The sequence below is a fragment of the Rana temporaria genome, chromosome 2, assembly GCF_905171775.1.
Source record: "Rana temporaria chromosome 2, aRanTem1.1, whole genome shotgun sequence".
NCBI classification, from domain to species: Eukaryota; Metazoa; Chordata; class Amphibia; order Anura; family Ranidae; genus Rana; species Rana temporaria.
In genome coordinates, this window is record NC_053490.1 from 452,302,731 (window position 1) to 452,316,936 (window position 14,206).

The 14,206-nt window shown below is 43.9% G+C and overlaps 1 protein-coding gene across 1 annotated transcript in view; it reads right to left on the reverse strand.

The window, feature by feature from the left end:
- Positions 1-269: 269 nt before the first annotated feature.
- The window catches only part of PROCA1 (protein interacting with cyclin A1), a 28,401-nt gene continuing 14,464 nt past the window's right edge, over positions 270-14,206 (reverse strand). Inside the window, exons 3-4 of the mRNA XM_040338519.1 lie at positions 12,398-12,532; positions 270-1,382 (exon numbers count right to left, since the gene is read on the reverse strand). Of these exons, the coding sequence (XP_040194453.1) occupies positions 659-1,382; positions 12,398-12,532 (859 nt within the window). The 3' untranslated portion in view covers positions 270-658. The remainder of the gene's footprint in view (positions 1,383-12,397; positions 12,533-14,206) is intronic.

Genomic DNA, 14,206 nt, shown 5'->3' on the forward strand with positions numbered 1-14,206 from the left:
GGCAAATTATAAAGGCTAAAAGAATGGACCGCCGCACCTCCAAAAAAAAACATGGGTTGTCTTTAATTTAAAAAAGAACAAGTGCACTACAAAATACAGCAGGGCAGTGGGATAGCAGCCTACGCGTTTCACACTGTGGTCAGTGCTTAATCATGGCTTATTATTATTAATCATGATTAAGCACTGGTCGCAGTGTGAAACGCGTAGGATGCTATCCCACTGCCCTGCTGTATTTTGTAATGCACTTGTTCTTTTTTAAATTAAAGACAACCCAAGGGTTTGTTTTGGAGGTGCGGCTGTCCATTCTTTTAGCCATGTTAAACAATCCTGCTTGCTACTTCCATAGCAATTAACAGTAACACATGTAAAATCATGCAGTGTGAATGTATCCTTTGGAGAAAATAAAGGCAGGGAATAAATTGCAACTGTTTGACACCAAATCATACAGGAATCCAGTTCCAGCTCATCGGCATTAATGTAGTTTGTTACGGAGCGCACACACGCATACACAGCACATCGTATTTACTTGTATGCAACGCAGAAAAAAGTATTGATCATGGCTAAATATTTAGCAGCAAAGTGATTAATGTCATTATTTCTGCACACTTCTCTGGAATTTAGCCTATTCACCAGCATTTGTATACAGAAATATAGCATATTAAGGATTAGAAAACGCACTGCACTGTGTGTTTGAAGGACCACAAGATTCTGTCTTCGGTTTCTTCTTTCTCTCTCGTCTCCCCTTTCGTTCCTGCCCGTTTTTCCTTTGGGGTTTCCTGGTGGAAGGTCTAGATACTGGAGGAGGTGACGTTATCTTATCTTTCAGTTCTTCCTTTTTGTAGGTAGAGGTTATTGATGTAGGTGTTATTGATGCATCACTGTTTTTGATGGGCTCATCATTGAGGACATCATTGAATGCATCCTGCTTAGATTCTACATCCAAGATGTCAAGTGGCTGGTTCTCTGGCACAGCCTTCTCATCCTTTACCGTGTTCTCACCCAATATGTCTTTGGCTGGAGAGTCAATGTTCTCCTTTTTAGATTGATTTTTTCTTTTACCTTTGAGGCCCTTTCCTTTTTTATTTTTCCTTTCTTTCTTCTTTCTTTTATCTTTCTTCTTTCCAGTGGTGGTGTCATCATCCACTTTGGACTGGTCGGGCGAGGTGCCTGGACTTATTGTCATCATGATCTTCAGCAGGTCTTCAGTAGCTTTAATGACTTGCCCCAAAGTTGGTGGCTCGGGTGACAGGTTTGCTGATGGTGGCTTAGTGGGATCTATTTCTTCCTTTGTTAGAGTTGGTTTGTCAATGAGATTTCCTCCATAATCATACAGGCCTGACTCTTTCGGAACAGCCACTGTCATATTGACGTACGTCTCACACCTGAAAATAGCCATACATATAGATGATGTACATTATAATCTCTTAAAACATTTGTAATAAACAGTGAACTTTGATTACATTACATGGGAGTTAATACCTCAGTCTGTCCTGCTACACCTGGATGGGTCAAAACGCTTTGTGGCTAAGGCTTGGGTGGATCCGACGTCATGAAACATTGCAGAGCAGCGGCGCTCCCTCATTGGATTTGATTGACAGTAGCGGGAGCCAATGGCTGCGCTGCTATCAATCTATCCAATGAAGAGCCGCGGTGAGAGCGATGTGGGATCGCGCCCACGGAAATTTGGGTAAAACAGGGGGGCTGGACACTGCAAGGTGTTGGATGCATTAAGGTGAAAAACATGAGGATTTACAACCCCTTTAAGTGCAAGGCTCAGGCACATGTTGATGTGAATTTGCAATTTTATTTGTGGGATTTTATGTTTAGTGCACTTTATTGTAGCACAATTGCACTTAATTTCTTGGAGCACTTCAGTATTAACTAGTTGCATAAATTTGTGGTTCTCTTTAGTACACTTTATTATAGCACAATTGCACTTGATATTTTGGAGCGCTTTAGTTATTAGCGCTGCTATTCGTTTTCAATCATAGGTTCACAATGTACCATGTGGTGCAGCTTGCATTTGGGCGGTCACAGTAGCACATTCATTTCACTCATTTGGGTGAGAGACTCATCCAGGTTTCTGAGTACAGAAGTTCCAGATGGAATCTGTGCAGTCAGTGGTTGCCTCCCTCCGACGGGGATTTTTTGACATCTGTGGATATCGAGGATGATTATCGGCATATTCCTGTCTTCCCGTCAAGTGTTCCTGCAGTGAACGTCCTTTATTTTCAGTTTGTGGCCCTGCCATTTGGCCTGTCAACTATTCCCAACTGAGTATTCATCAAGGTGCTAGCCCCGAACTTGGGGCCACTATATATTCTGGGTGTGCCTAGGGCTGCTGTTAAAAATCATGGCCCCCCTAACCCTACCTACACCCCACACACCCCCTTAGGGGTGCAGCAACACTGAATTTACCTCCCTATGCTCCAAAAATGAAAAAAAAAAAGGCCCCAGTTCCCGGGCCACTCTGTTGATCTGATGGGAAATATAATTTAAGCCCCGGCAAACAAGTAAAAGCAGGGGGGGGGGGGGGGGGTTGTCTAGTAAAATCCACGCCTTCATTTAGAAAGATATGAAAAATAAAATTGCCCTGGGCCCCCTTGTTTAGAGGATGAGGTCTGGGCCCAGTACAACAGGACCAGTTGTACTGCCTTATTGGCAGCCCTGTGTGTGCCTGTCATAGGGTACTTGAGCGTTTTTCTCCTGAAGGAACAGTCTGCTCCAACTGTCCCAGAGGGCCCCAACGACAGGTGCCAGCCTGGGAGGCACCAGAAGTCGGGGTGCTCGGGGAGGGGTTGTGGTGGGGACCTTGAATATACAGCACTGTAGGACAGTGCAGCGTTTTCCACACAAGCCTGTAAATGGCAGCACAACATCCCACAGTTTACAATACAGCAATACTCCAGTGTTTTCTAATATAGCGGTTCTGCAAGTCAGTTTTGTGCATCATATATGCAGGGCCGCTGATCATGGGGCCCCGTACAGCCTACCTGACGGGGCCCCCTTCAGCTCCACCCCTGGTCCTGCCTTTAGCTCCACCCCTGGCCCCGCCTTGAAACTGTCTCTGCAGCACGTTACGGGATTGGCGGCATTGGTAGGCACCTGGGGTTTTCCACATGGAGACCTCATGAGCCCTTTAATATATATATATATATATATATATATATATATATATACACACACATACACATATATAAGGAATAAAAAGAAAAAAAAATGAAATAAAATATGAAAAAAAAAAACTATAAAAAAAGGGGGATTGCCATCCGGGGCTCTGGGGACCTTTAATAATATATATATATATATATATATATATATGAAATTAAAAAATTTTTAAAAATGTATTTATTTTTTTATAAAAAAAGGGGTGTTTTTATCCCGGGCCCCTGGGGACCCCCGTACCCCTAAGAAAAAAAAATTGTCCCTTTAATAAAAAATACAAAAATATATATATTAGAAAAAATATATTTTTTTTTATAAAAAATAAATTAAAAAAAGGGGGGTTGCCATCCGGGGCCCTGGGGGCCTTCGAACCCCTGGGGACCCCCGGACCTCTAAAAAAAAAAAAAATGGCCCTTTAATAAAAATTCAAATAAAAATATATTAAAAAAATATATATATTTTTTAAAAAAAATAAATAAAAAAAAGGGGAGTTGTCATCTGAGACCCTGTGGGCCTCCGGGCCCCTGGGGACCCCCGTACCCCTAAGAAAAAAAAATTGTCCCTTTAATAAAAAATAAAAAAATATATATATTAGAAAAAATATATTTTTTTTTATAAAAAATAAATAAAAAAAAGGGGAGTTGTCATCTGAGACCCTGTGGGCCTCCGGGCCCCTGGGGACCTCCGGACCCCTAAAAAAAAAAAAAAAAAAGGGGGTTTTTTTTTTTAAAGGGGGTTGCCATCCGGGCCCCTGCTGGCCCGGGGGCCCCCTACAACAGGGCCAGTTGTACTGGCTTATCAGCGGCCCTGCATATATGTATACAGTATAAGCTTCCTACGTTCCCACATGCCATTCTGATTTCTGCTTATAATATTGTCTCCCCAAGTGTGTCCTGAAAGCAATTCATTGCTGCCTATGAGAGTTATCAAAGACTGTGCTTTAATGTGTAACTAAATGCAAAACTGTTTTTATTTATTTTTTAAGTCTCGTAGTGGAGAGGGATTAGAACATTTGAGCCGTGTATCTTCACTGGCCTCACTATTCGATTATCCTGTCAACGATTAGATTCAGCAATGCGTCATGATTACAGCATCATGGTTTTTATCAAAAACTATCAGTACAGTTTATCAGTGCAGCCTTTTTCGTGCTAATCAGTGCCCATCAATGCAGCCTCATCAGTGCCCGGATCACACACAGAGCGGGGATCTTCCGCTGTAGCATGGAGCTTGGATTTCAACATCTCGGTGGCTACTGTCGACAAAGTCCTGCCCCCTAGACCGACTCCTATGACACACGTCACACTGATTAAATTTCCCAGCATTGGATCAGTGTGCCATCTATCATAGGAGCTGGGACTTTGTTACACTGGCCGCCAGGAGTTTCAGATGCAAGCTCCGTGTAACAGTGGGAGATCCCTGCTCTGTGCTGGATATACACAGATAAGACATAGAGAGGAGGAGGGAGGGGAGGACTCTGACAGGGACTGATGATGTAATTGATGCAATCGCGGTTCAGTCACGCTCTGCATTGATGCAGAATCATTTAAAGCTGAATCGCGATGCATCGATTACACAATTATTTTCAACACCCCTATAGAAAACCTGTCAGGTTTATATTTCTGTCTGTGCCCTCGTTATGGAGAGTCACTCTCTTTATTTACCATTATCAAGGAAAGTAGAAGAAAATGCCAAATTTTGGGTTGTCCCCAGAACAGGAAAAGTAGGGATACTTTCCAATGGAGACACTAGTTCATATGACAGATATGAATTCCTTTACTTTATCACTTCCTGCTTTGGCTATGGGGCAGAAAATGAAGGGAGATCTGCACAATTGGACAAATCAAAATGTTACAGGGGTCATAACCAGTGTCATCTTAAGAGCATTATAGGCCCCCGGGCAATACAGTGCACTGGGGCCCTGTCTACACAATCACGCACGAGAATTTACTGACAAAGATTATAAAATTTACTGGCAGAACCACATCTTTTACTGCCACTGCAAAAAAAGTACCCAAAATTACAGTTTTCAGTGCCGAACAATGCAAATGTCAGTATTTAAACTATAAACATATAGCTAGTGCTATTAGCAATGTGTTAAGAGTCTGCAGGATTCCCCCTTACAGTGAAAGGGAACAAAGGGGAACACTGCAGATCACGATCTAAAGGGGGAACTCTGATGTGGAGGGGGCTCTGGTGACCAGAGACCACCTTATATCCGAGTCCACTGCTTTCTCTTTCCCACTTACATCAGGGTCTGCAGACTGAGTTCCCCCTTGCATTTTAAGGGGGAATCCTGCAGACTCTGATGTAAAGGGGAACTCTGATGTGGGGGGCACTCTGGTGACCAGAGACCACCTTTCGTAGAGTAAATACACTAAGGTAAGTGGGGTCACTAATATAGGAGGGGGAACCTTTATATCAGTGCCCCCTTACATTTTTGCATTCACTCCCCCCTTACATGAGCAACCCCCCGCATTCATGGAGGACCTGATCTTCTCTGTGATTTCCGCAAACTGGCCATGGGCAGTTCTAACCCTTCACTCTCCACATTTTTTTACTGGGGTTGCTGGGCAGCTGGTGGGGCCCCCCAGGCAAGCGGGGCCCCCGGGCAACTTCCCAGCGTGCCCAATGGAAAAGATGGCCCTGGTCATAACCCTCCCTTACTCTATCCAAAATGGAAAAAAGTGTTGCCTTTAGTTCTACTTTAACCAGTTCCCGACCCCCGCATGTACATATACGTCCACAATATGGCACGTACAGGCACATGGGCGTACATGTACGTCCTTGCCTATTAGCGGGTGGGGGGTCCGATCGGGACCCCCCCCGCTACATGCGGAGGTCGGGTCCGCTCGGGGAGCGATCCGGGACCACGGCGCGGCTATTTGTTTATAGCCGCTCCGTCGCGATCGCTCCCCGGAGCTGAAGAACGGGGAGAGCCGTATGTAAACACGGCTTCCCCGTCCTTCACTATGGCGGCGCATCGATCGCGTCATTCCCTTTATAGGGAAGACACGATCGATGACGTCATTCCTACAGCCACACCCCCCTACAGTTGTAAACACATACTAGGTGCACCCTAACTCTTACAGCGCCACCTGTGGTTAACTCCCAAACTGCAACTGTCATTTTCACAATAAAGAATGCAATTTAAATGCATTTTTTGCTGTGAAAATGACAATGGTCCCAAAAATGTGTCAAAATTGTCCGAAGTGTCCGCCATAATGTCGCAGTCACGAAAAAAATTGCTGATCGCCGCCATTAGTAGTAAAAAAAAAAAAATTAATAAAAATGCAATAAAACTATCCCCTATTTTGTAAACACTATAAATTTTGCGCAAACCAATCGATAAACGCTTATTGCGATTTTTTTACTAAAAATAGGTAGAAGAATACGTATCGGCCTAAACTGAGGAAAAAAAATGTTTTTATATATGTTTTTGGGGGATATTTATTACAGCAAAAAGTAAAAAATATTGCATTTTTTTCAAAATTGTCGCTCTATTTTTGTTTATAGCGCAAAAACTAAAAACCGCAGATGTGATCAAATACCACCAAAAGAAAGCTCTATTTGTGGGGGGAAAAAGGACGCAAATTTTGTTTGGGAGCCACGTCGCACGACCGTGCAATTGTCTGTTAAAGCGACGCAGTCCCGAACTGTAAAAACACCTTGGGTCTTTAGGCTGCATATTGGTCCGGGGCTTAACTGGTTAAATACACCCACCTAAACGGGTACAACACTGAAGGAATAATTAGCACTTGTTCACACCATATGTGCATAAGAACTGATTTCAAAAATTGTGCAGATTAAAAGGATTTGATGCACTTAATCTAGAGCAGGGGTCTCAAACTGGCGGCCCTGCTGTTGCGAAACTACAAGTCCCATCATGCCTCTGCCTGCGGGAATCATGCTTGTAACCGCCAGCCTTGCAATGCCTCATGGGATTTGTAGTTTCGCTACAGCTGGAGGGCAACCAGTTTGAGACCTCTGATCTAGAGAGAGAGTTTATTATTACAAAGTCAGAATCACACAACTTTATCTAGGGCCAGGTCACATTATTGATCGGGAACATGCACAAAATTGCATGTTCCCCTGGAGAAGGTATAAGATCCTCGGGAGGATATTCATTTTAAGGATTGCTGTTCTACCAAACCACGAAAATCTGCCATTGTTCCAATCCGATAAGTCTGATTTGATTGTTGCAAGGCTTGGTAGAAAATTTAGTGCAAATAGCTTACTCAGTTCTTTAGGGATCTTAATGCCCAAGTATGTAATATAGTTAGACTCCCATTTAAAGGGAAAGTTTTGTTTACATAACTCAACTACATGGTTTGGCAGAGAGATATTTAAAGCTATCGATTTTTCGAAATTAATTTGTAGGTTGGACAAAGTGTTTTACAATTTGAAGTCTTTTAAGAGATTGGGAATTGTGGTTATCGGGTCCGAAAGGAACAGCAACACATCATCAGCGTAAGCTGCTGTCTTGTAATGCTTTCCCCGGATCTCGACTCCCTTGATGGAATCGTTCTCCCGAAGCTTTCTGAGAAAGGGTTCCATCGTGAGAATAAAAATGAGGGGGGATAAGGGACAGCCCTGACGGGTTCCATTAGTTATAGAGAAGGCGCTCGATAGGTGGCCATTGACCCTCACCCGTGCAGTGGGACCAGTGTACAGCAATTGGATCATTTGGGTAAGGCGTGATGGTAAGCCCATCTTAGTCAGAACCGCTTGCATGAAATCCCAGGCCACTCTATCGAACGCCTTCTCAGCGTCTAGTGACAGAAAAAAAACGCTTTTTTTGGAGGAGGAAAGCCAGTGATGTATATTAAGAGCTTTAATAGTATTGTCCCTGGCTTCCCTTCCAGGGACAAACCCAACCTGATCAGTTGAAATGAGTTTGGGGAGTAATGGGAGAATACGGTTGGAAAGTATTTTGGCGTATAACTTGACGTCAACATTCAATAGCGATATCGGTCTATAGTTGGAGACAAGTGTAGCATCTTTGCCTGGTTTGGGAATCAGAGATATATGAGCCTCTAAAAAGTCTTTTGAGCGTGAAGGGGAATCCAAAAGGGTGTTAAATGTTGACAGAAAATTGGGAATTAGTATATCGGAAAAGGTCTTGTAGTAACCTACTGGCAGGCCGTCTGGACCGGGACTCTTCCCTGGTTTAAGTTGGCTTAGTGCTAAAGTGATTTCTTCAGTGGTGATTGGGGAGCCTAGGTCTGCTATGTCTTCGGGGGTGGTGTACGTTGGGCAAAATTCAGATAAAAATTCCTCTAACAAAGTCTTCCTATCAGGAGCTTCTACCTGCTGACGGGATTTCTGCAAGTTGTATAGCCCAGAAAAGTATTTTACGAATTGATCTGCAATTCCACTATTAGTAACAATGGATTCCCCGGAACTGGTGGTTATATTATTGATGGTATAGGATGCCTTTTTTTTTTGTAAAGCCGCAGCTAAAAGTTTGCCAGACTTGTTCCCGTGTTCATAGAACAGTTTGCTTGTGAGTGTGTGTTTACGGGCAAGTCTTCTCTTAACTTCCTCAAGGAGTTCTTCTCTGGCTTTTACTAGCTCATCATGTGTTATATGGGATCACACACACAGAGGATCCATTAATGTTTCAGCACAAGAAAATCGATACAAGCTCTGTACTAGGTGGTACCGAACACCGGAAAAACTCCATAAAATTTTTCCAGCGGTTTCCCCGTCTTGCTGGAGGTGTGATGGAGCGGATGGCTCGCTTTTACATATCTGGTGGGACTGCCCGCTACTAGTCCGGTTCTGGAAAGAGGTACATGATCGTATTGTACAAATAACAACAATACCGATAAGTCTTACCCCAGCGCAATTCCTGCTACATCACACTCCCATTCCAAGATCGCAATACCGGAGATCCCTAACACTCCACCTTGTCAATGCAGCTACCCAATGCATCCCTGTATACTGGAAGTCCAAAACTATTCCAACAATTGATGATTGGCATGCACGTGTTGACAGGGTGGAGGAAATGGAGCGCCTTATTCACCAAGCTAAGGACATGCACGAGAAATACAGACATACATGGTCATGCTGGTCATTGTATAGAAACCCCCCTACACAAATACCATCTGATACCCGGAGAAATTCTAACATAACATCTGGAGTTATACTCACCCAAAAACCTAATAGTTAGGTACTTTCTCACTTTTTTTTTTCCTTTCCATCTGGCCTCAACCCCCTCCCCCCCCCCCCCCCCCCCCCACACACATAGGCCCACACACTTCCTTTGAACATAGAGTCTGACTTGACTCTTCTCAAAAGATAATAAAGGGGAAAAAGGGGTGAGATACATCTCTGATATGCCAAACCCCTGCTGTTACTTTTACTGCCCTTTTGGAACACTGGAAGTTAAGCCTATTTTGCTCCGACTTTTGCCCTTCCCCTCTCGGCGCTGCCCACAGAATGTCCCCGTTAAGGGGTGGGTAGGGCGGAAGGGGGCCGCTGTCACAAAGGTTTAGCGGAGAGCTATAATGCTTCATTTTCTTCTGTTAACGTGGAATTTATTGTTTGCACTTTGATACTTGTTCGCAGGATCTGACCCATTTATAAACAACAATGTCGTTATTTTGTCTTGTATGACATATTATTTATGATCAATTGTTAACATAAGATCCTGTTAAGACTTTATTTGGAAAATGAATGACATATATATGTCTTGGATTATACTGTAATTATTGAAAAACTTTCAATAAAATGTTTATTAAAAAAAAAAAAATTGCATGTTCCCAACCTGCAGGCAAATGCACTGCTCTTAATCAGCATGTTAATCCGGCAGGTGGATTGTACCCAGATTTATTGATCAGCTTGGTACATTCAGCCTGCCCATAACGGTTCGAATCTCGTCCGGTTCCTGCTGACCCGACTGCGATTCAAACCGCGTATGGTTTCAAAAATATTCCAATTGCACACCTTCCAGGAAAAATGGCCAATGAATAAAAGGGTGCTGAAACGATTACCGGCTGGGAACCGGAAAGCAAATCATATACACATATTCGCCAGCACACCAAGGATCATTTAAAAAACGTCCAAAAATGTAATGCATATTAGCGATCCAAAAAAGCAACGTTTCGAAGTCGCGCAGGACCTCTTCGTCAGGCAAAAGATCTTTTGCCTGACGAAGAGGTCCTGCGCGACCTCGAAACATTGCTTTTTTGGATTGCTAATATGCATTAAATTTTTGGACTTTTTTAAATGATCCTTGGTGTGCTCGCGAATATGTGTATATCAAACCGCGTATGGTCGGCCTTACTCTCATCACTCTACAAAATACTACACAAGATCTGCAAATTCTCTACAATCAACATCTTCCACACAGCCTAAAACCAATTAAAGCCAATTAAAGAAACGATGCTGAAGCTTCTAAAATATAGAGAGCCTTTGCTTGAAGCAAAGCAGAGATAAAAACAAACTGTATGCAAGATAGCAAAGATGAAAGCAGAAGCCATAGAAGCAGCCTGCAAGAAAGCAGAGATGGAAGAAGAAGCTGCATGCAAGAGAGCCGAGGTGGAATCTTTAAAGAAACAATGCGAACACGCTAGCCACAGCCAATGACAAGGTTAAAGGGGTTGTAAAGGTAAATGTTTTTACCTTAATACATCCTATGCATTAAGGTGAAAAAACATCCAACGGTACCGCCCCCCCCCCCCCGAACCCCCTTTTTACTTACCTGACCCCTCGAAAGTCTCCCGCGCGCGTCCACGTGATCCTCTTCGGTTTCCAGCCTGGCCGTTGATTGGCTAGGCTGGACGGATTGATAGCAGCGCTGCCATTGGCTGCCACTGCTGTCAATCACAGCGGATGACGCTGCGCACTGGGGGGCGGGGCCGAGTGATACAGTCGGCGGCTATGCCCACCGCTGTATCACGGGAGCGTGCTGGCAAAAGCTTTCCACCAAGCGAGCTCGCTTGCATGAAGGTGGAAAGCTTTTGCGAGGAGGAGCCGAGACAGCCGCCGAAGGACCCCAGAAGACAGGGTTCGGGGCCACTCTGTGCAAAACGAGCTGCACAGTGGAGGTAAGTATAACATGTTTGTTATTTAAAAAAAAAAAATTTTTGCCTTTAGTGTTCCTTTAAAAGTTTTAGAGCAAGCTGTTAGTGAAAGTGAAGGACTTAACAGTAGCAGACACTCTGTTGCGTCATATTCCTCACCCATAACTTTAGCTCGCAGTCAGAGCAGCTGTATCCTTCAACCAAGGTCAGTACACTACTCCTACCACCTCTCAAGATAATCTGCCTACTTTTCCTTCAGTACACCAGACAATCTAATGTTGCAAAAGCTCAGTGACCTTGCCAAAGCTGACACTCACCTACCTGGCATCAGTTTCTTAGATACTGCAGTGCTCGTCGGGTTAACCCAATAATGTCCAAATTAACTCTTGCATTTTTTTTACGCCATTTACGTATGGCTTTTTCCAGCGTAAAGTTAGTCGAACAAATAGCTGGCCTAGTCAATGTTAAGTATGGCCGTCGTTCCAGCGTCGAAATTTGAACATTTTACGTTGTTTGCGTAAGTCGTCCGTGAATGGGGCTGGACGTAATTTACGTTCACGTCGAAACCAATACGTCCTTGCGGCGTACTTTGGAGCAATGCACACTGGGATATGTACACGGACGGCGCATGCGCCGTTCGTAAAAAACTTCAATCACGTCGGGTCACCAACCATTTACATAAAACACGCCCCCCTCATCCTCATTTGAATTAGGCGCACTTACGCCGGCCCCATTTACGCTACACCGCCGTAACTTAGGAGGCAAGTGCTTTGTGAATACAGCACTTGCCTCTCTGACTTACAGCGGCGTAGCGTAAATACGATACGCCGCCTGAAAGATGCGCCGCCGTACCTGAATCTAGCTAATAGACCGCAGTAAGGTCAAGCACCATTAACATAAAACACGCCCCCTTAGACACATTTGAATTAGGCGCCCTTACGCCCGCCCGCTTTAGGCTACGCCGCCGTAACTTAGCAGGCAAGTACTTTGAGAATCAAGTACTTGCCTAGCTAACTTATGGCGGCGTAGCCTAAACACGCTAAGCTACGCCGCCGCAAGTATACACTACTCTACCTGAATCTACCTACCTGTCTTTACCAAGGTCTGTGGACTAGCTCAGGCAGTGTATTGGTTTTATATGGACAGTATAACACTGACATACCTATATGTGTTGGCAAAAAAATGTCTGCTTTCACTGTACTTACCATCCATACCAGGTCCTTTTTGCACATTGCTCCTTGTAGGTCAACTCAAAGCACTGCACCTTAATTACATTAAAGAAAGCCTGCCCCACCACCCGTGAAGCTGTATCATTGACTTTTCGAAGGCAATCTTTAAACCTAGGAGAAAAACGTAACAATCAACAGCACATTAATGCAGTGGTAAAGTTGCGTTGCAAGAAGGCAATAGGTCTTTTTCATAGGGTCCTTTCACACGGGCTTGTCTCCACTGATCCCCGCTGACCAGGCAAATGACAGGTCCGTTTTTGCTCACTGTGCATAGATGGACCTGTCAGAGCCCAGCTCTCCTCTATGGGGAGATTGGTTGAAAACGAAACCGCCTGTCCGTTTTTATCCGATCTGTTCTGATGGAAAATAGGGTCTCCATTCATCTGGATTTCACGGATCGGATAGCCGCGGGTGTCAGCAGACATGTCACCACTGACATAGGAGTGAATGGAGCTTCCGATCAGGTCCACCTGAAAAACTGGCAGGCGGACCTAGTCGGAAAGCCTGTGTGAAAAGGTCCATACACTTTAAGTGCAAAGTTTCATTTACTTATTCACTGTCAATTGCGTAGCTAACAACAGGCTTCATGCCGTATTAAACCCAAAAACAAATCAAAGTGGTTGTAAATCTCAGACATGAAAATTTAAGTTTATCACTCTGTAGCAGGGGTATGCAATTAGCGGACCTCCAGCTGTTGCAAAACTACAAGTCCCATCATGCCTCTGCCTCTGGGTGTCATGCTTGTGGCTGTCAGAGTCTTGCTATGCCTCATGAGTTCTGCAACAGCTGGAGGTCCGCTAATTGCATATCCCTGCTCTATAGTGTACTTGTATCTATTAAGCACTAATAGTAAAATTTACTAAAACTGGAGCGTGCAAATTATGGGGCAGCGCTGCATAGAAATCAATCAGCTTCCAGATTTTATTGTCAAAGCCTAATTGAACAAGTGAGAAGCTGATTGGCTAACTGCACAGTTGCACCAGATTTTGAGTGCTGGGGGATGTCCCCCATGTGTCATTCCCATCTTCTTATTTGTTCCTCTGATATCAGCATGAATCACTTCTGATAAATGTTCCTGACACCAAGAGAAAAAAGGTGACGGGACAGACCTCAAGCATACAGTCTGTGATTGACAACCTCAGCTCTGTTCCTGTGTGCTGTGTGAAGGGGGTGTGCCCCTTTCCTCCAATCAGCTCTCAGAGCTCTCCTCCCTGAGCTCTGCAATGTGTAATTTCAGCTTTCTGCCCCGTTTTCTGGAGGCCCAAACAAGCTATATAAATTCTGGGCTTGAATGGAAGCAGATAAACAGGTACAACTTATGTAGGAGGATTTGTTTCACTTCTGTGTATTACCTGAGGCTATTCACTTTACTGGGTATATGTAAGCGTTTACAACCACTTTAATATATTACAGCTTACAAGTTATTAGATGTGATAGTTGCATTAGCTTTCTTTTTAGGCTTAAAGTGGATGTAAACCCAATGTCACAATGTAGAGTATAAGATTTCCTATCATCTGTGCCCAGTCTTGCCACACAGAGTTAATCCATCTCCGAGCAATCCTCTTTTATTGTTCAGTGAAATACAACAGACTTCCAGATAAAAACCAAAGTCCTTGCTTCTGAAAAAAAAGTGCACAATTCACATCCCCTCCCCTGTGTTTTAATTACATGTTATCAAAACATGGGGTGAGTCACAGTTCAGTGCCATGAGAAAATGCAACAGCCATCAGAATATACATAGAGCTGGAGGGAAGAGGGGAGGGGGATGTGAATTGAGCACTTTTT